The following is a 21,417-nucleotide window of genomic DNA, read 5'->3' on the forward strand; positions in this document are numbered from 1 at the left end:
GGGTTAAATATAACTATAATGTCTAGGAAATCCTTACCTAAGATGGCAATTAATATTAGTATATTTTAATTAAGTTAGAGATATATATTAAAGTAAACAATGCCCTACCAATTCAATGACATACCAATGTGTAAAAGTAAACGATGCCCGACCGATTCAACTTCCCACACTGTTTTTACATTTGCAATTGTGTATTTATTTTCATGAATTTATGTAACGCTAGTTCATGGCTGTACTTCATATGTGAATCCAGCTTTTTTTGTTCAGAATAGTCACCAGTTTTTCAGACATTAAAAACTTTTACCCCTAAATAAGTTGATAAAAGTGCTGTTTATCCTAAAAATGTTTTATAGCTTCAAAGACCGGTTGCTTTAGTGGCCTAACACCTTGCATTGTTCAGAATTGCAAGGTGGAAGCAAAGCTGAAGTTTGGGATTCTGAAAAACACAACAAAAAATGTAAGAAAAGGAGCAAAAAAAGGAGCAAAACCTGAGTTTTGGCTGCAGTTTCTTTACTACCAAGAGATCAGACTTTGGCAGCAGTAAAAAAAGGAGTAAAAAAGCAAAATGTGAACATAGCCTTAGCTTTACTCTGTCTAGATTAGTTTACGCTACGAGTTCAATGTATTGAAATTGTATTGTAAGAGTCCTTAACAAAATTCATAGAAATTTAAGGCTGAGCACATCAATAACATGACTTTCCTCTCCAATTATCCGGTCCACAATTCCCTTTCCATCTCTCTGTTCTCTTCTCTAAGCAACCTGGAAACCAACTAATCTGTTTCATAATAAACAACTTTTTCTTGGCGATATGCACCATTTTTTTGGCATGTACCTGATTTCTTTTCTTTGGCTTACATGAAGCACACATATATTTCCCAAAAGCTCTTATTGAATATTGGAAAGTAAAAACAAGCATAGAATCTCCAGAATAAAAATAACTTTTAATAGCACAATATATTATAACAGCAAAAAAAAAAATGAATAGTTTCTATACAATAACCCTCCCCAAATAAAATACATCGACAGAGTTCTGGATGCTACAAAGCTTATTTACAAAAGGAAAAAATGAAACATCCAGTTCGTAATAGGATAGAAATAGTCTGTCCTTATGTTGAAGCCTCATCCTTTGCATTTGATACAACTCCTATAGTCTGAATACTGACTGTTACTCTGGATTTGGTGCATAAACTTACAATGACGTAAACAAACAACTGTCCTCATTTTGCAAAGGACGTTACGGTTGGGAACCCGGCAGTGAGTGAATGTTCTCTAGCTCATGTGCTAGATGATTAAGCAATTGTAATCTCCGGTTCTTGATTTATGAGCTATTTCCCTTTTTCATGCAGTACTCCCAAGGCTTTTTGGGCAATGACGGCAATACCAAGAAAATGCAACATATTCCACCAAAAATTAAGATGCCTCCTGCTGCCGCCGCACAGGCCACGGACCATGAATACTCATATTCTAGCTGCACGTTCTGATTGCTTGCCATTAGCCAGCCGACAGCTTGATGGAATATTGCCATAGTGATTAAGACAAATATACCTGTAAAAGATAAATTAAGAGAAAATATTTTAAAAACTTCATCTCATGTTTTGTTTTTTTTTTATTGAAAAGTTTTTTCACCACCCCAAAAAAGGATACGTGATAAATTGAATAAGTTCTGACAACAAAGTAAAATTTTAGCAACGACAATTTCTAGGAACTTTAAAAGGGAATTCTGGGTCAAAACCAAAAACATTGTTGTCTATTCTTAGAGTTTCCATCAATCATTAATGAAGGGGGGTATGGCACTGGAAAGGATTGAGCTACAGTGCCAGACACAATTAAGTATACTGAGAAGTTTCTGTGTCGGGTAAGAAAGATGAGACTTTATCTTAACACACAATTTTTCCATTATGCAGAAAAATATCATCATGCAGAAAACTATAAATTGACCCTTACTACTGGACAACCCACAAAACATGTCATGTTTGGTGATCAGTTTTTGCATCAAGACAGCCTGCTGCTGCATCTTTTATGCAGTTTATGCATCAAATTAGAAAATACTATACTTAAACAGTGAGGGTTCCATGATATTTTATGGAAAGTAATGTCAAATATTAGAGACTAGATGGAGGCCCGATGCTATCGCTTTGGGAGGGCGGTAATGTCGCTATGGGGCAGGCTTTGCAGCGTTGAGAATCTCTCCCCCCCATGTGCTCACCCACCTATCCACTCTCTCTTTCCCCATCTGCTGACTTCTCCCATCTGTGCTCTCTTCTTTGACCTCTCTCTGTCTCTTTCCTTCCTGTGCTATGTTCTCCCCTCAAAGACAATACTGACATTACATTACATTTTGTAAGGTTAAGTATTTTTTAAAAACAGTCAGTGAAATAATTTACCTCACAAAATGAATCCACTGTGATCCCCTGCTGTAATGTCAGTATTGTCTTTTGCTTCCTCCCCTACCCAGGAGATGTAGTATGTAGTACACAGTTAATTTTTAAAATTAACTTTAGTTCATGGGAAAACCCCTATAATGTGACTGGCTTCTTCTGCTTGTAGACACGTTGCGCATCTGCTGCCAGGATCAGCTGAATGATTCACTGAACCTGTGCGTAATTCGCGCAGGCGCAGTAAATCAGACCTCTACCATCTTTGTGCAGACAGATAGCGGCGTTCACATAAAAACTGTGCATGCGCTTCTCCTGTACAAAGATGGCGGCAGTCAGTGAATCATTTGGTTGATCCCAGCAGCGGCGTGTTCACAATGGTGTTCCGCTGGTGGTACCGCTCAAGAGGCTGCGTGAGTGTGTGAGTGTGAGTGCATGTGTTTGTGGTGCATATAGAGTGTGTGTGCGTTTGTGGTGCCGACGGCGTTCAACTGGTGGTACCGCACAATAGGTTGGTACCAACAGCAGTTTCCATATTGAGACACCCATCACTTGGGTGTCCCAATATGGTGGTTGGTGAACTTCCTCCGCTTGGAATTCTGTGATACGGTAACATCTGGACAGAACAGGAAATGAAAACATTACAAGGCAATTATATAAATAGATTATCGAATATATTATTTGAGTTCAACCTAAATTTTCCAAAAATTAGCATTCTCCAAAATGAGGATTTTTTCTAATTCACTTCCATGAGGATTTAGGATTTAGCTGACATTTTGCTGATCTGTATAGGGCCATAAAATAGGATAAAAAAACTTGTACTCACCTTACTGCTCACCTCTTTTGATTCTCTACTCCTCACCACCACCCATTCAGTCCTCATCACATCTTCTTATCATTGATGTGAGCTCTGAACCCCTATGCCTCTTCACGTTAGGCCAGGAATTACGGCTCTGGTGCGGCCCAGGAAGTTTCAAAGCATGAATGTGCAAGATCACAGTGCATGTTGGAAAGTCATAGTGTTGTGACCCTATGTTTACGAAGATTCAGCTCTCAGAGATTAGAATATGTAATAGAACAAGATGGCTGATGGTAAGGAGCGGAGTGGCTGGAGAAATGATGAGGCGAGTATAAGTAATTTTTATTTTTTTTCATCTGATACTTCTTATACACTGTTGTCAGGAAAGACCCCAGACCTTAAAAAGGGACATTTAGTCGGTAGAGAAGACTTTCTATGTAAATCAAATTTCTTGGGAAATTCTGCATGAACAGGTGAATTCAAATTTTGCCTAATCTGCTTAATGCTAGCTTCAATGCGCTTCTCCAAGAAATTTGCAGTGAACTGCAATAATACAAAGCATCAAACAGCCACTTTATAGGGTCGTAAAACTGTACTGAACTCCTTCCTTTTGAAATCTTTAACACAAACACCTCAATGTATCTGGATAATGTAAAATGAATGGTAATCCATGGTAACAAGCAACATTTTTAACAACACACTGCAGGATCAGACTTTTTAGACTACTTAAATTGTAAAAATTTATTTTTTGGGGGGGTTGATGTCTGCTTTGCAGCTGTTAATACACGGGAGTATAAAAAGAAAGCAAAGGTTTCTTCAAACGAGGAAGTCTAATTATTATCCTTAATTGTGCAGTATTATTAACAATTTTGTTTGCTAGATGAAGTAGTGATAGCTATTCACAAGCTGTCCAAAAATTATCCCTTTATTTAAGGAGCAAAAACAGATGCTGTGTTTTGAAAGAAAAGAAGCAATGGCTTTTCAACTATACGTGAAAAAAATATCCTTTTTTGGCATTTGCAACAGGTTTGTATTTCTATAAATGATTAAAGAATTTAAAATTTTTATATTAAGCCTTCCAAAAATTATCCCTTTATTCTGGAACAGAAATAGGCTAGCTGTTTTGTGAAAAACCATTGGCTTATCAATAAGTCTTTCAAAAAACTGGCTCTGTTTTGGAAGCTGTGTCATGTTTATTTTTCTTCAAAACAGTTTGTTTCCCAGCAGCAGTACTGTAAAACGCAATAGGAAGATAACCAGCAGAGGACTGGTTGGTTTGGCTGTGGAGTGAAAATGGCGGAAGCTGCATGGTAGAAAAATAGCAACAAAATAACTTCCGGATTTAAGTAGACAATTAGTCAGGCAGCTGATATGGCTGAATTAACCCCTTCCCGACATGTGACGGTATAGTACGTCACATGTCGGGACCCCCGCTTTGATGTGCGCTCCGGCGGTGAGCGCACATCAAAGTCGCGACATGTCAGCTGTTTTTTACAGCTGACATGTGCGCGCAATAGCGGCGGGTGAAATCGCGATCACCCGCCGCTATTAACTAGTTAAATGCCGCTGTCAAACTCAGACAGCGGCATTTAACTACCGCATCCGGCCGTGCGGCCGGATATGAGTGCATCGCCGACCCCCGTCACAAGATCGGGGGTCGGCGATGTGTCAGGAAGGTAACCATAGAGGTCCTTGAGACCTCTATGGTTACTGATTGCCGGTGGCTGTGAGCGCCACCCTGTGGTCGGCGCTCACAGCACACCTGCAAATCTGCTGTGTAGCAGCGATCTTATGATCACTGCTGCATAGCAGAGCCGATCGGGCTGTGCCTGCTTCTAGCCTCCCATGGAGGCTATAGAAGCATGGCAAAAGTAAAAAAAAAAAGTTTTTAAAAATGTGAAAAAAATAAAAAAAATATAAAAGTTTAAATCACCCCCCTTTCGCCCCAATCAAAATAAATCAATAAAAAAAAAAACCAACCTACACATATTTGGTATCGCCGCGTTCAGAATCGCCCGATCTATCAATAAAAAAAAAGCATTAACCTGATCGCTATATGGCGTAATGAGAAAAAAATTCGAAACGCCAGATTTACGTTTTTTTGGTCGCCACGACATTGCATTAAAATGCAATAACGGGCGATCAAAAGAACGTATCTACACCAAAATGCTATCATTAAAAACGCCAGCTCGGCACGCAAAAAATAAGCCCTCACCTGACCCCAGATCACGAAAAATGGAGACGCTACGAGTATCGGAAAATGGCGCAATTTTGTTTTGTTTTGTTTTTTGCAAAGTTTGGAATTTTTTTTCACCACTTAGGTGAAAAATAACCTAGTCATGTTAGGTGTCTATAAACTCGTAGTGACCTGGAGAATCATAATGACAGGTCAGTTTTAGCATTTAGTGAACCTAGCAAAATAGGCAAGCAAAAAACAAGTGTGGGATTGCACTTTTTTTGCAATTTCACTGCACTTGGAATTTTTTCCCGTTTTCTAGTACACGACATGCTAAAACCAATGATGTCGTTCAAAAGTACAACTCGTCCCGCAAAAAATAAGCCCTCACATGGCCAAAGTGACGGAAAAATAAAAAAGTTATGGCTCTGGGAAGGAGGGTAGCGAAAAACGAAAATGGAAAAACGGAAAAAGCTCCGGGGGTGAAGGGGTTAATGACTGGCACCAGTCATAGGGGAATAAAAGTTTGCACTGATCCATGCTTGATTAATTTTGACAAGTGTAAGGTTTTTCTTGCTTGTTGGGGATAACCTGATTTGCTTAGGTGTTACAAGACCATCGGCCATGCTGAATACAGGGCGCCCATAAAAAACTTGGCCAGTTTTAGTCACTGATCCAGTTTGCTAACCAAGAGTTCCAAAGAATTGGGGATCAGGGTGTCTGACTGCAAAAAGAATGCTATCTAGCTATGACTGAACCTGGCTGTTCATTCAGCCGGTGCATCTCTGTATATACATTAAAACTTGGGCCACTATGACTAAAATTTCTGTGATGTCATAGTTGTGTGACAGGCAGATCAAGACAGAACTGTGTTCAAGAGTTTTAATATATAGATATGAAATATTTTCTGTCCTTACCAGAAAGGATAAAGAAGAATGAAGCAGGCTTCAGAAGGAACTCCACACCTTTGCTGAGAACCATAGTGATGCATATTGATCCCATTACCATAAAAGTTATACTCAAAAGAGACAGGACAGCAGCAGTAATGTTTAGATCTGTGGAAAGAAAATGTAAATTGTATTCTTAATTATATTAATATTTACACATGACTGATTCAAAAATTAAAGTTTTGCCTTTGAGATCAACAACATTATTGTCATGACTGAGTATAAAGATTTATATGTAAAAGTGTCGTGCAAGTGTAACTTTTTTTTCAGATATCTCACAGTAACATACTATAACTGTCCAAACAATTCTTGGCCAATATTGGTACATGAGCTTGCAATCTATTACCAATTTATTCACGTTCTATATAATTGTCTACAGTCACATTCAGCTGGTTTTGCTCTTTTCATATGCCTCATTACCCTGATTAAGCCTGTAAGGGTGAAACATGTTGGGGAGGCTTTTTCTCTACTTCAATATCACCTTGTTCCTCTATTCATCAGACCTTACACAATAAGATACAATCCCCAATGGTTACCTAATGGACGGCAGGTCTTTAGCTTTACTAGGGATGGGTGAGCATGCATGACACTGCTCAATACTTGATTGAGCAACGTAGTACTCGAGATCGTTCATTACTTAATTGAGTATCGTGGGTTCTTGAGCACAATGCTTGAGTTCCAGACCCACATGTTTTGGGGCTATTAGATAGGCAATAAATATGCGATGATTGCTTGCCATACAGAGTAATATCGTAGCCATGTTGGGTACTGGAATTACTGTGATTGGCTAGCTGCATCACGTCATTGGATCTTACATGAGACTCCAACACACGAGGCTCTGTACACTGTCCTCAGGAATCAGTTCAGGAACAGTTGTTATAGGATGGAGAGTTGGGTTGAACCTAACAAATAAATACATATTAGTATGTTGCCACAGAGTTATGGAGAGACTAGAAGAGTCACAGAAAGACAGAGAAATGGACAACCTTTGGCCATATCCCACACTGATGACCTCTTCATTGTGAACAATGCCTTTCAGAACTGTATGATAAATGCCACACAACTCAAGGCACATTTAAGGGAGGTGATAGGCATCCAAGTGTAACGTCAGACCATTCAAAACCATTTACATCAGCATGGTCTGTGTGCTAGTCAACTTGCAAGGGTACCTGACCACACCATCATGGGCCAGGAAGCATCCACGCTGGAAGAGGGACCAGTGGCCCTCAGTGCTGTTCACTAGTGTTGAGCGATACCGTCCGATACTTGAAAGTATCGGTATCAGATTGTATCGGCCGATACCCGAAAAGTATCGGATATCGCCGATACCGATACCCGATACCAATACAAGTCAATGGGACACCAAGTATCGGAAGGTATCCTGATGGTTCCCAGGGTCTGAAGGAGAAGAAACTCTCCTTCAGGCCCTGGGATCCATATTACTGTGTAAAATAAAGAATTAAAATAAAAAATATTGATATACTCACCTCTCCGGAGGCCCCTGGACATCACTGCTGGTAACCGGCAGCCTTCTTTGCTTAAAATGAGCGCGTTTAGGGCCTTCCATGTCATCACAGCTTCTGATTGGTCGCGTGCCGCTCATGTGACCGCCACGCGACCAATCACAAGCCGCGACGTCATTCTCAGGTCCTAAACTCCTAGAATGAGGAGTTTAGGGCCTGAGAATGATGTCACGGCTTGTGATTGGTCGCGTGGCGGTCACATGAGCGGCACGCGACCAATCAGAAGCTGTGACGTCATGGAAGGCCCTAAACGCGCTCATTTTAAGCAAAGAAGGCTGCCGGTTACCAGCGGTGATGTCCAGGGGCCTCCGGAGAGGTGAGTATATCAATATTTTTTATTTTAATTCTTTATTTTACACAGTAATATGGATCCGATACCAATTCCCGATATCACAAAAGTATCGGATCTCGGTATCAGAATTCCGATACTGCAAGTATCGGCCGATACCCGATACTTGCGGTATCGGAATGCTCAACACTACTATTCACTGATAAAGGTGATTGACACTAAGCAGAAATGATGGCAGCCAACAATCTTGGAGACGTCAAATAGAGCACTGTTCATCAGCTACTTTTGTCACCAGGAGTGGTTATGCTACAATGTGGGCAGGTGTGTCTAGTCAATACAGAATTACCCTACACTTTGTGAATGGTACTGTGGCAAGCTCCTACTATTTGAATAACATAATTAATTCAGTATTTGTGCCTCTATATAAACAGCACAGCCTTATTTCATTTTTATGGATGACAATGCTCAATCTCATTGAGATCACATCATTATGGAATGACTGCTGGAGACTGGAGTACCTCAAATGTTGTTGCCTGCACTTTCTCCAGACCTGAATGTCATAGAAAACCTGAAAAATATTTAGAATTGAGAGTCCTCAGTGGTTGATACCTTTAAATGGTTAACTGAAAAGATGGTAACAAATTGCAAGCTTTCAAGACTACTTAGGTTTCTTCATCAGGCATAGACTAAAAGAAATTCTAAAGAATCACATATTTATGCACAATGCAGCCCAGAATTTCTTTTAGTTTATGCCTGTTGAAGAGACCTAAGTAGTCTTGAAAGCTTGCAATTTGTTACCATCTTTCAGTTAGCCATTAAAAGGTATCAACCACTGAGGACTCTCAATCTATCTATATAATCATCTAAGGTCCACTTCCATCTGTTTGTCTGTCTGTCTGTTTCTCTGTCACGGAAATCCCGCGTCGCTGATTGGTCGCAGCCGGCTGGGCGTGACCAAACAGAGACAGGCACAGTCCGGTCGCGAATTCGCCCCTCCCTACTCCCCTCCAGTCAGTACCCCCTCCATACTCCCCTCCAGTCAGCACCCACATATCGTTAACGGACTACGTTACACCGCGGCATAACGCGGTGTAATGCAATCCGTTAACAGTGCCATTAACCCTGTGTGACCAACGTTTTACTATTGATGCTGCCTATGCAGCATCAATAGTAAAACATAAAATGTTAAAAATAAAATAATTAAAAAAATCATTATATTCTCACCTTCCGCCGTCCAAGCCAGCCTTTCCTGCTCCTCGCGATGCTCCGGTCTCAAGAATACATTGCGGCAATGAACGGAGATGACGTACATCATCACGGGTTATTGCCGCAAGGCATTACTGGAAACGGAGCGTCACGAGGAGCATCACTAAAGGCCTGGGTTGGATCCGGGAGCCGCCAGAAGGTGAGTATATAACTATTTTTTATTTTAATTCTTGTTTTTTAAAGGGATATGATGCCCACATTGCTGTATACTAAGTGGGCTGTGTTATATATAGTGTGGGCTGTGTTATATACTGCGTGTGCTGTGATATATACTATGTCACTGTGCTTTATACTACATGCAAATAAAAAGAATATAATGGTCTAGATGGAGCGCTGATGACAGAGGCCACCGGAGCACAGATTTAGGGGTTTAAAATCTTTAATCACAACGCATTTCAACAGCCAATCGCTGTCTTCTTCAGGTGGCAATAAATAAATAAATAATTATTGCCACCTGAAGAAGACAGCGATTGGCTGTACACTGTGTTCCAAATTATTATGCAAATAACATTTCCTCATATTTTCTCTAAATTACCTATCTGAATTGCAGTCATTGTTATTTTCCAGTCATCTACTATTCTAGTATAATTGCAATGTTTTGGAAAAAACTGCCTATGAAAACAGTATCTTTAAAAAAAAAATAAACACTCAAAATGCATGTTCCAAATTATTATGCACAGCAGAGTTTTCAAACTTTTTTTTTATTTTGAACAACAAAATGGTCAATTGTGAAGTTATAAGCATTATCAGCGTATTACAAAATGAAATCAAACAGTTTTCAAGTGAAAACTTTATTCTAGGTGATGTTACATTTGCACATAGGACCCCTTGTTGGAAAGAAGCTTCTGAACTCTCTCGTCCATTGAATTTGTCAGTTTTTGGATGGTTTCTGCTTCAGTTGTTTTGCATGTGGACAGAATATTCTCCCAGAGCTGTTGCTTAGATGTGAACTGCCTCCCGCCATCATTGACACTCCTTTTGATGATGCTCCAGAGGTTCTCAATGGGGTTGAGGTCAGGGGAAGATGGTGGCCACACCATAAGTTTGTCCTCTTTTATGCCCATAGCAGCCAGAGATGCAGATGTGTTTTTTGCAGCATGAGACGGTGCATTATCATGCATGAAAATGATCTTGCTGCGGAAAGCATGGTTCTTCCTCTTGAACCATGGCAGGAAGTGTTGTTTTAGAAACTCCACATAGATTATGGAGTTCATCTTTACCCTTCAGGGATCATAAAGGGGCCGACAATCTCTCTACCCATGATTCCAGCCCAAAACATTATTCCACCTCCTCCTTGTTCGTGCCTTAGCCGTGTTTTCATGGGGTGTCCATCCTCCACTCCATCCATCTGGACCATCGAGCGTTGCACGGCACTCATCGGTGAACAAAACAGTTTGGAAGTCAGTCTTCATGTATTGTTTGGCCCACTGGAGCCGTTTCTGCTTGTTGCAGTGGATAGAGGTGGTCGACAGGATGGCTTACGCACAGCTGCAAACCTCTGAAGGACCCTGCATCTTGTTGTTCAGGGGACGTTGGAGGCACCAGCAGCTTCAAAAACTTGTCTGCTGCTATGACAAGGCATTTTTGCAGCTGCTCTTTTAACCTTACGCAATTGCCTGTTGGAAAGAGTCCTCAATTTTTCCTTATCAGCACGCACACGTGTGTGCTGGGAATCAGCTACATACTTCTTGATTGTGCGATGATCACGATGAAGTGTCTTGGCAATGTTGATTGTAGTCATGCCTTGACCTAAATACTCCACAATTTGTTGCTTCTCAGCAGCCGACACATACTTTTTCTTTCCCATTTTGGCAAAAAATGTAGGCTGCTTAATACTGTGGAACAGCCTTCTTAAGTAGTCTTGCCTTTATTTGGACACACCTGCCAAACTAATGTGCACAGGTATCAGCAATTGCTTTCAGTGATATAAAGAGCCCTGACACACATCACCATCAATGAGTTTAAATGACAAACAAAAAAATTCTATCCTTATCACTGCTAAACTCTATGTGCATAATAATTTGGAACACAGTGTAGAAATGCGTTGTGATTAAAGATTTTAAACCCCTAAATATGTGCTCCGGTGGCCTCTGTCATCAGCGCTCCACCTAGACCACTATATTCTTTTTATTTGCATTGCTGCTCCCTCCTTGAGGGACTGCGGTGGGAGCTGCAGTTGACAAGCCAAATCGCCCTTCACTGCTCCAGGACCTTCCACCACGTGACCAACAGGTCATTGATCACGTGGGACGCAGTACTCGGAGTCTCCTGCACGCCGGCACATCTCCAGACTTCAACCATCCATCATTGCCCTGTGCCTTCCGTGTTGAGGTCTGGGAGCTGCCATTCATCTGTCGTACAGGACTAGGAATCCTTCTGAGCCATTCCACATTGTTATGCTTGTTCAGCATAACTGTCTGCGGTGAGTAGGTCTATGACCTTTCTGCATTCTTTTCCCGGCTGATACCATTCATGTGCGCTCCCCTCTCTCTTTGTTTCTAACTTTATACTACATGAGCTGTCCTATATACAATGTAGGCTGTGCAATATACTACGTGGCTGTGTTATATACTACATGGCTGTGTTATATACTGCGTGGCCTGTGCTATATACTATGTGGCTGTGTTATATACTACGTGGGCTATGTTAAATACTACATGGGCTGTGCTATATACTATGTGGGCTGTGCAATATACTACATGGCTGTGTTATATACTAGGTGGCTGTGTTATGTACTATGTGTGCTGTGTTATATACTACATTGCTGTGCTATATACAACATCACTGTGCAATATACTATGTGGTCTGTGCTATATACTGTGTGGCTGTGCTATATAATATGTGGGCTGTGCTATATACTACGTGGCTGTGCTATATACTATGTGGCTGTGTTATATACTACGTGGCTGTGCAATATACTACGTGGCTGTGCTATATACTAGGTGGCTGTGTTATATACTACATGGCCTGTGTTATATACTGTATGGGTTGTGCTATATGCTATGTGGGCTGTGCTATATATTACGTGGTTGCTAGGGTTGAGCGACCTTTACTTTTATAGGATCGGGTCGGGTTTCACGAAACCCGACTTTTTCAAAAGTCGGGTCGAGTGAAATCGGCCGATCCTATAAAAAAGTCGGGAATTGGTATCGGAATTCAGATTTAAGTGTAAAATAAAGAATTAAAATAAAAAAATATCGCTATACTTACCATCTGACGGGCCCTGGTACTAACCGGGAACCTTCCTTCCTTAGAATCAGCCTTCCAGGACCTCACGGTGACGTCACGGTGACGTCGCGGCTTGTGATTGGTCGCGCGGCCGCCCATGTGACCGCTCGCATGGAAGGGCTGATTCTTAGGAAGGAAGGCTGCCAGAACGAAGCCGAGGGTAAGTATATTCCTATTAGGTATATACTCACCCTCGGACACGCCCTGCTTCATTCCGGCAGCCTTCATTCCTAAGAATCAGCCCTTCCAGGACCTTTGGTGACGTCACGGTGACGTCGCGGCTTGTGATTGGTCGCGAGCGGTCACATGGGCGGCCGCGTGACCAATCACAAGCCGCGACGTCACTGTGACGTCACTGCAGGGTCCTGGAAGGCTGATTCTAAGGAAGGAAGGTTCCCGGTAAGTACCAGGGCCCGTCAGATGGTAAGTATAGCGATATTTTTTATTTTAATTCTTTATTTTACACTTAAATCTGAATTCCGATACCAATTCCCGATATCTTAAACATATCGGGAATCGGTATCGGAATTCCGATTCCAGATTCAGAAGATCGCCGACTTCATGGCCGACCCCACATAGGGGTCGGGTTGGGTTTCATGAAACCCAACTTTGCCAAAAGTCGGCGACTTCTGAAAATTGCCAACCCGTTTCGCTCAAGTCTAGTGGTTGCTGTGCTATAAACTATGTGGCTGTGCAATATACTACGTGGCTGTGCAATATACTATGTGGCTATGCTATATACTATGTGGCTGTGCAATATACTACATGGCTGTGCTATATACTATGTGGCAGTGTTATATACTATGTAGCTGTGCTACGTAATGTGTGGCTGCGCTATATACTATGTGGCTGTGCAATATACTATGTGGCTGTGCTATGTACTACGTGGCTGAGTTATATACTATGTAGCTGTGCTGTATACTACGTGGGCTGTGCAATATACTATGTGGCTGTGTTACATACTACGTGGGCTGTGTTATATACTGTGTGGGCTGTGCTATATACTACGTTGGCTGTGTTATATACTATGTCGCTGTGCTATATACTACATCGCTGTGCTATATACTACATCGCTATGCAATATACCATGTGGACTGTGCTATATACTATGCGGCTGTACTATATACTACGTGGCTGTGTTATATACTGCGTGGCTGTGCAATATACTACTCGGCTGTGCTATATACTACATGGCCTATGTTATATACTGTGTGGGCTGTGCTATATACCATGTGGCTGCTATGCTACAAACTATGTGGCTGTGCAATATACTATGTGGCTGTGTAATATACTATGTGGCTGTGCTATATACTACGTGGCTGTGCTATATACTACTTGGCTGTTCCATATACTACATGGCTGTGCTATATACTACGTGGGCTGTGTTATATGCTACGTCGGCTGTGAGACTCTTTTGCCTGGAGCCCTCAAAAACCTGGAGCTCGCCCTGGCTTCGCTAATTGGTCACGCCCGGCCGGCCGAATGCTGTGTATTCATTGCATTATTCTCAAATCTTCATAAATAAACTACATACATATTCTAGAATCCCTGATGCGTTAGAATCGGGCCACCATCTAGTTCTTTATATTTTTCTATCTACTGGCTAACACGGGACCAAGATATATATCTTTCCTGTATAGAAAACCTTAGTCGCTGTGTAGAGGCTCGTAGCTGTGTACCCCAGAACCTCAATGACCTGACGGCCGCCCTTGAAGAATACTAGGAGCCTCATGCCTCAGGAGACAATAATTCGACTTGTGAACAACATGAGACACCGTTGCTCAAGGCCATATGACAAGTTATTGAGACATTGGGATTTTTTGTGGGGGTATACCCACTACTGCTGTTGACTTTTGTGTCAATAAATTGTTTGACATGAGGTTATCACGATTGCATGCTTCTAATTAAATGCCCTACTTTCATGATAAAATATCACTGAAGCGTGAGCTTTTAATATTTTCCATAGACTTCGTCGTCCCTAACTTTGTGTGAGTTGCATAGATGGATCTATCCATATGTATATCACAATTTAATATGACAAAATAAAAAAGTAATGGGGTTTTAATGGACTGTCGGGATTACCAGCATTACTAGCAAAGATCATTGTAGAAGAAGCTACGAAACCAGGAGAGATTTAAGTGTCGTTTTATTGTCAATCCTTTTCAAAGTTAACAAACTTTTTTCTCAGAACAAACAAACTGTTAACGTTAAAACGCGTTGGACAAAAAATTAGAATAATGGGACTAAGAGAAAACATGTGTAATTGGAATACCAATTGGCTCTGAGACATCAACCAAGGACGGTTTATTAATCTAGCGCACTTTGAATGAGTCGCAGTTAACAATGTCCTACCACAGGAGTCAGTATTAGGCCCTCTTTTTTAACATATTTACTAATGACTTTGTAGAAGACATACAGAGTAGAATTTCAGTATCTGCAAGTGCATGTTTACGTGAGCTGGAGGCTCAATCTGATAAATGGCAATTCAAGTTTAGTGTAGATAAACTAACAACTGGTGTTTTCCCCTCAAGCTTTAGGCCATGTGCACACGTTCAGTATTTTTCGCGTTTTTATCACGTTTTTATAGTGAAAAAATGCGAAAAAAACGCTTACATATGCCTCCCATTATTTTCAGTGTATTCCGCATTTTTTGTGCAAATGTAGCCTTTTTTTCCGCGAAAAAATCGCATAGCGGAAAAAAAAGCAACATGTTCATTAAAATGCGGAATTGCAGGGGATTCTGCACACCTAGGAGTCCATTGATCTGCTTACTTCCGGGGCTGTGCACACCATGCGGGAAGTAAGCAGATTATGTGCGGTTGGTACCCAGGGTGGAGGAGAGGAGACTCTCCTCCACGGACTGGGCACCATATAAGTGGTAAAAAATAAGAATTAAAATAAAAAATAGTCCTATACTCACCCTCGATGTCTTCCCGCCTCTCCGCTACATGCTGCCGCTTCGGTTTCTGTAGCTGGTGTGCGGTGAAGGACCTGCCGATGACGTCACTTTCTTGTGATTGGTCGTGAGCGGTCATGTGACCGCTCACGTGACTGTGACGTCATGGAAGGTCCTGCGCACACACACCAGCTATAGGAAGAGGAACGGACGCCGCCGAGGAGATGTCTGGGTGAGTATAAGCATTTTTTTTATTTTTTAAATTTTTTTTAAACATTCTATCTTTTACTATAGATGCGGCATAAGCAGCATCTATAGTAAAAAGTTGGTCACACTTGTCAAACAGTATGTTTGACAAGTGTGACCAACCTGTCAGTCAGTTTTCCAAGCGATGCTACAGATCGCTTGGAAAACTTTAGCATTCTGCAAGCTAATTACGCTTGCAGAATGCTAAAAAAAACGCGAAAAAAACGGAAAAAAAACGCAAAAAAAAAAATGCGGATTTCTTGCAGAAAATTTCCGGATTTCTTCAGGAAATTTCTGCAAGAAATCCGGCCGTGTGCACATACCCTTAAACAAGCCTCAATCACACCTATCCTCAAAAAGCCCTCTCTTGACCCATCCTCTGTATCTAGCTATAGCCCTATATCACTTCTCCCCTATGCCTCCAAACTACTGGAACAACACGTCCATCTTTAATTTTCCTCCCATCTCTCTTCTTGCTCCCTCTTTGACCGCTTACAATCTGGCTTCTGGTCACACCACTCCACTGAAACTGCCCTAACTAAGGTCACCAATGACCTATTAACAGCCAAGAGCAAGCGACACTACTCTGTCCTCCTCCTCCTGAACCTGTCCTCTGCCTTTGACACAGTGGACCATTCCCTATTACTACAGACCCTTTCATCCCTTGGCATCCCTTGGAGATCCAAAAATGAAGCGACTGAAAAATGCTATTTTACCAGTTTTGCAAACTTATTTATGGGGCGTTTGAGTCCATCTTCATCGCGCAGTCTGACCTGGCATCTGGTAAAATAGCATTTTTCCATCGCTTCATAGATGTTTTGCTCATTATATTGACCGGTACAGAGGGGGAAGCTCTCAAATTCATTTGTAATCTGAACATGAACCCCTGGGGTTTGTGTTTCACAGCCAACATTTACAATGTGTCTGTTCAATTTTTGGATCTCATTGTACATGTTGATGAATTGGGCTGTTTCTCCGCCACCACACATTTTAAAAAAGTAGATGTGAACAGCTACCTAAGTTTCAACAGTGGCCATCTCCCAAAGTGATTAAAAATATTCCTTATGGGCAATACTGGCGAATATGAAAAAAATTGTACATGAGATACTGACTTCCTCAATGAGGCTAAAGTTTTGAGTCAACGGTTCCAACAAAGAGGGTATCCAAAGAAGTTGGTCCATGATGCATTTTTCAGAGCTAAAGCCTTCACCCAGAAAGATTGTGTTAGCAGTAGGGTTGAGCGAAATGGATCGAACATTTTCAAAAGTCGCCGACTTTCAGCAAAGTTGGGTTTCATGAAACCCGACCCGATCCCACTGTGGGATCGGCCATGCGGTCGGCGATCTTCGCGCCAAAGTCGCGTTTCATATGACGCTTTCCCCGCCATTTTTTCAGCCAATGAAGGAGTGTGGGCAGCGTGATGACATAGGTTTCGGCTTGCTTTGTGTGGCGTCACAGGGGGTAAAACCGCCATCTTAACGTTTGGGATATAGCGATTTGCACAGTGAAACACAAACTTTGCAGGGACGGAGGAGAGAGAGAGAGAGAGAGAGAGAGAGAAGGAGAGAAGAAAAAAAAATATCACCATTGACCTGCATTGGGTTTCGTGTTTCGGTTGGCCCCCGACTTTTCACAATAATCGGCCGATTTCACACGATCCGACTTTCGAGACAGTCGGGTTTCACGAGACCCGACTCGATCCTAAAAAAGCAAAAGTCGCTCAACCCTAGTTAGCAGAATTAATAATAATAAAGCTTCATCGCCTCAAGGTACTTAACTTGGTAGATGGAGTTTCATTACTACTTTCAACCAATCCCACGGATTGATCAAGAAGCTCCTTTTTAAGTACTGGTTTATCCTTAAAGGAGACCCAATACTATCAAGACACATCCCCTCTCTTCCTAGAATGGTATTCTGTAGGAACCGCTCGCTACTAGTGTTGAGCGATACCGTCCGATACTTGAAAGTATCGGTATCGGAAAGTATCGGCCGATACCGGCAAAGTATCGGATCTAATCCGATACCGATACCCGATACCAATACAAGTCAATGGGACTCAAGTATCGGACGGTATCCCTGATGGTTCCCAGGGTCTGAAGGAGAGGAAACTCTCCTTCAGGCCCTGGGATCCATATTAATGTGTAAAATAAAGAATTAAAATAAAAAATATTGCTATACTCACCTCTCCGACGCAGCCTGGACCTCACCGAGGGAACCGGCAGCGTTCTTTGCTTAAAATGCGCGCGTTTACTTCCTTCCGTGACGTCACGGCTTGTGATTGGTCGCGTGCCGCCCATGTGGCCGCGACGCGACCAATCACAGCAAGCCGTGACGTAATTTTCAGGTCCTCAATGCCTAATTCTAGGCATTCAGGATTTTAAAATTGCGTTCCGGCTTGTGATTGGTCGCGTCGCGGTCACATGGGCGACGCGACCAATCACAAGCCGTGACGTCACGGGAGGCAGGAAACGCGCGCATTTTAAAATTACATCATGGCTTGTGATTGGTTGCGTGCCGCCCATGTGACCGCGACGCGACCAATCACAGCAAGCCGTTACGTAATTTCTGGTCCTGTATGCCTAATTCTGCATTCAGGACCTGAAATTACGTCACGGCTTGCTGTGATTGGTCACGTCGCGGTCACATGGGCGGCACGCAACCAATCACAAGCCGTGACGTAATTTTAAAATGCGCACGTTTCCTGCCTCCCGTGACGTCACGGCTTGTGATTGGTCGCGTCGCCCATGTGACCGCGACGCGACCAATCACAAGCCGGAACGTAATTTTAAAATCCTGAATGCCTAGAATTAGGCATTGAGGACCTGAAAATTACGTCACGGCTTGCTGTGATTGGTCGCGTCGCGGCCACATGGGCAGCACGCGACCAATCACAAGCCGTGACGTCACGGAAGGAAGTAAACGCACGCATTTTAAGCAAAGAACGCTGCCGGTTCCCTCGGTGAGGTCCAGGCTGCGTCGGAGAGGTGAGTATAGCAATATTTTTTATTTTAATTCTTTATTTTACACATTAATGTTGTTTCGATACCGATACCCGATACCACAAAACTATCGGATCTCGGTATCGGAATTCCAATACCTGCAAGTATCGGCCGATACCCGATACTTGCGGTATCGGAATGCTCAACACTACTCGCTACGCAATTTTGTTGCACCCAGTAACATCACCCTAAACCCAGGCTCGTGGCTAAACCCTTTCCTGTGTCAGCATTTCTTTCCAGTGCTCCTGTGACCGTTTCTTATCACTACATCCCACAAAACCTGAGAAGACCAAGGAACCCTCTTGGAAATTATGTAGAACTATAAAATCATTATCTAAACTATCAGCATAGCGGGCCAGCCTCCTTCAAGACCTGATATACTGAAGTGTGTGGCAGACATGATAGACATTGTTAGGCCTATGGTTGCCATGAAACCCATCGATGGGAAAGCAGATTTACTGACAAAGGGAGCATTTTCCCTCTTACATGTGCAGTCAGTAGCAACTATGGAATGTAAAGAGTTAAACAGCTGTCTGCCACTTTGAATGGCGGCAGCACAGCTTTTGTGCCCGCTCCAATCTCATGCTGTACTTTTATGGCATGATGCAGTAAATAACACTACACAACAATGCAGGGTGTGTGATCAGGTGAAACGGTCTCTGTCATTTCAAACATTGCATAAATAGTAATAGGACAAGTGAGCTTAATACACTACTGTAGCATATCTTTTAAAAGAAATCATCTTCTTTCTCTACTTATGAGCCTCTTCTTTTTATGCCCTTTTATCTAAACTAGTCATTCGCTCTGAAATAAACAAAACTGAAATCCATCTTTGTCAAAGCAACATGGACTATCAAGACAATGAGGAGCAGAGGGAGGAAACAAACAGACAGAAACAGGCAGATTGTGCTGTGGTTGTGATAGAAATATATATGTCATGTAGATCTCACTTGCCTGTATACTCCTCTATAATCATATATACTCATATACTCACAGCTAATATATACATTATAATTAGGGTTGAGCGAAACGGATCGTTCATTTTCATAAGTCGCCGACTTTTGGCAAAGTCGGCGTCTCATGAAACCGAGCCGATCCCTGTGTGGGGTCTGCCATGCGGTACGCGACTTTCACGCCAAAGTCGCGTTTCAATTACGCTAAAAGCGCCATTTCTCAGCCAATGAAGGTGGACGCAGAGTGTGGGCAGCGTGATGACATAGATCTCAGTCCCCACCATCTTAGAGAAGGGCATTGCAGTGATTGGCTTGCTTTCTGCGGCGTCATAGGGGCTATAAAGGGGCGTTCCCGCCGACCGCCATCTTACTGCTGCTGATCTGAGCGTAGGGAGAGGTTGCTGCAGCTTCTTCGGAAGCAGGGATAGTGATAGGCAGGGTACATAAAGCTACAAACCGCTTGTGCTGTAGCGATTTCCACTGTCCAACACCACCTTTTGATTGCAGGGACAGTGGAAGCTACATTTTTTTTTCCTCAGCGCTGTAGCTCATTGGGCTGCACTAGAAGGCTCCCTGACCCTGATAGCTGCGTTGCTGTGCCTGTGTGTACGCCTCTGTGCAAACCAACTGCTTCTTTCAAAGCACAAATCCTGTTTTTCCTTCCTTTCTGCACAGCTATCTTGTGTGTTTGTCCACACTTTTGTGTGCAGCAGTCCTTTTTATAGCTGCCTGCCATACTTTTCTGAGATAACTGCAGGGAGATAAATCTTGGCAAGTCTGCCTCCGTGCCATTGCTGTGTGTGGTATCTGTCTCTCATTGTGTGCCACCGAAAACACTGTGTAATACTTGGCCCTTTTTTTTTTTTTTGCTAAATTCTCCCTTTTCCAAAAAACAAATTAGTGGGAGATAAATATTGGCAAGTCTGCCTCCGTGCCATTGCTGTGTGTGGTATCTGTCTCTCATTGTGTGCCACCGAAAACACTGTGTAATACTTGGCCTTTTTTTTTTTCGGGGTACATTCTCCCTTTTCCAAAAAAAAAATTAGTGGGAGATAAATATTGGCAAGTCTGCCTCCGTGCCATTGCTGTGTGTGGTATCTGTCTCTCATTGTGTGCCACCGAAAACACTGTGTAATACTTGGCCTTTTTTTTTTTTTCGGGGTACATTCTCCCTTTTCCCCAAAAAAAATTAGTAGGAGATAAATATTGGCAAGTCTGCCTCCGTGCCATTGCTGTGTGTGGTATCTGTCTCTCATTGTCTGCCACCGAAAACACTGTGTAATACTTGGCCTTTTTTTTTTTCGGGGTACATTCTCCCTTTTCCAAAAAAAAAATTAGTGGGAGATAAATATTGGCAAGTCTGCCTCCGTGCCATTGCTGTGTGTGGTATCTGTCTCTCATTGTGTGCCACCGAAAACACTGTGTAATACTTGGCCTTTTTTTTTTTTTTCGGGGTACATTCTCCCTTTTCCCCAAAAAAAATTAGTGGGAGAAAAATATTGGCAAGTCTGCCTCCGTGCCATTGCTGTGTGTGGTATCCGTCTCTCATTGTGTGCCACCGAAAACACTGTGCAATACTTGGCCATTTTTTTTTTTTTTTTGCTAAATTCTCCCTTTTCCCCAAAAAAAATTAGTGGGAGATAAATATTGGCAAGTCTGCCTCCGTGCCATTGCTGTGTGTGGCATCTGTCTGTCATTGTGTGGCACCGAAAACACTGT

General features: G+C 42.3%; 1 protein-coding gene across 1 annotated transcript in view; it reads right to left on the reverse strand.

Moving 5' to 3' along the window:
• Positions 1–923: 923 nt before the first annotated feature.
• CACNG6 (calcium voltage-gated channel auxiliary subunit gamma 6) overlaps positions 924–21,417 on the reverse strand; it is a 274,765-nt gene continuing 254,271 nt past the window's right edge. The window contains exons 3-4 of the mRNA XM_077259478.1: positions 6,269–6,406; positions 924–1,546 (exon numbers count right to left, since the gene is read on the reverse strand). Of these exons, the coding sequence (XP_077115593.1) occupies positions 1,320–1,546; positions 6,269–6,406 (365 nt within the window). The 3' untranslated portion in view covers positions 924–1,319. The remainder of the gene's footprint in view (positions 1,547–6,268; positions 6,407–21,417) is intronic.

The sequence above is a fragment of the Ranitomeya variabilis genome, chromosome 4 (genome assembly GCF_051348905.1).
Source record: "Ranitomeya variabilis isolate aRanVar5 chromosome 4, aRanVar5.hap1, whole genome shotgun sequence".
NCBI lineage: Eukaryota > Metazoa > Chordata > Amphibia > Anura > Dendrobatidae > Ranitomeya > Ranitomeya variabilis.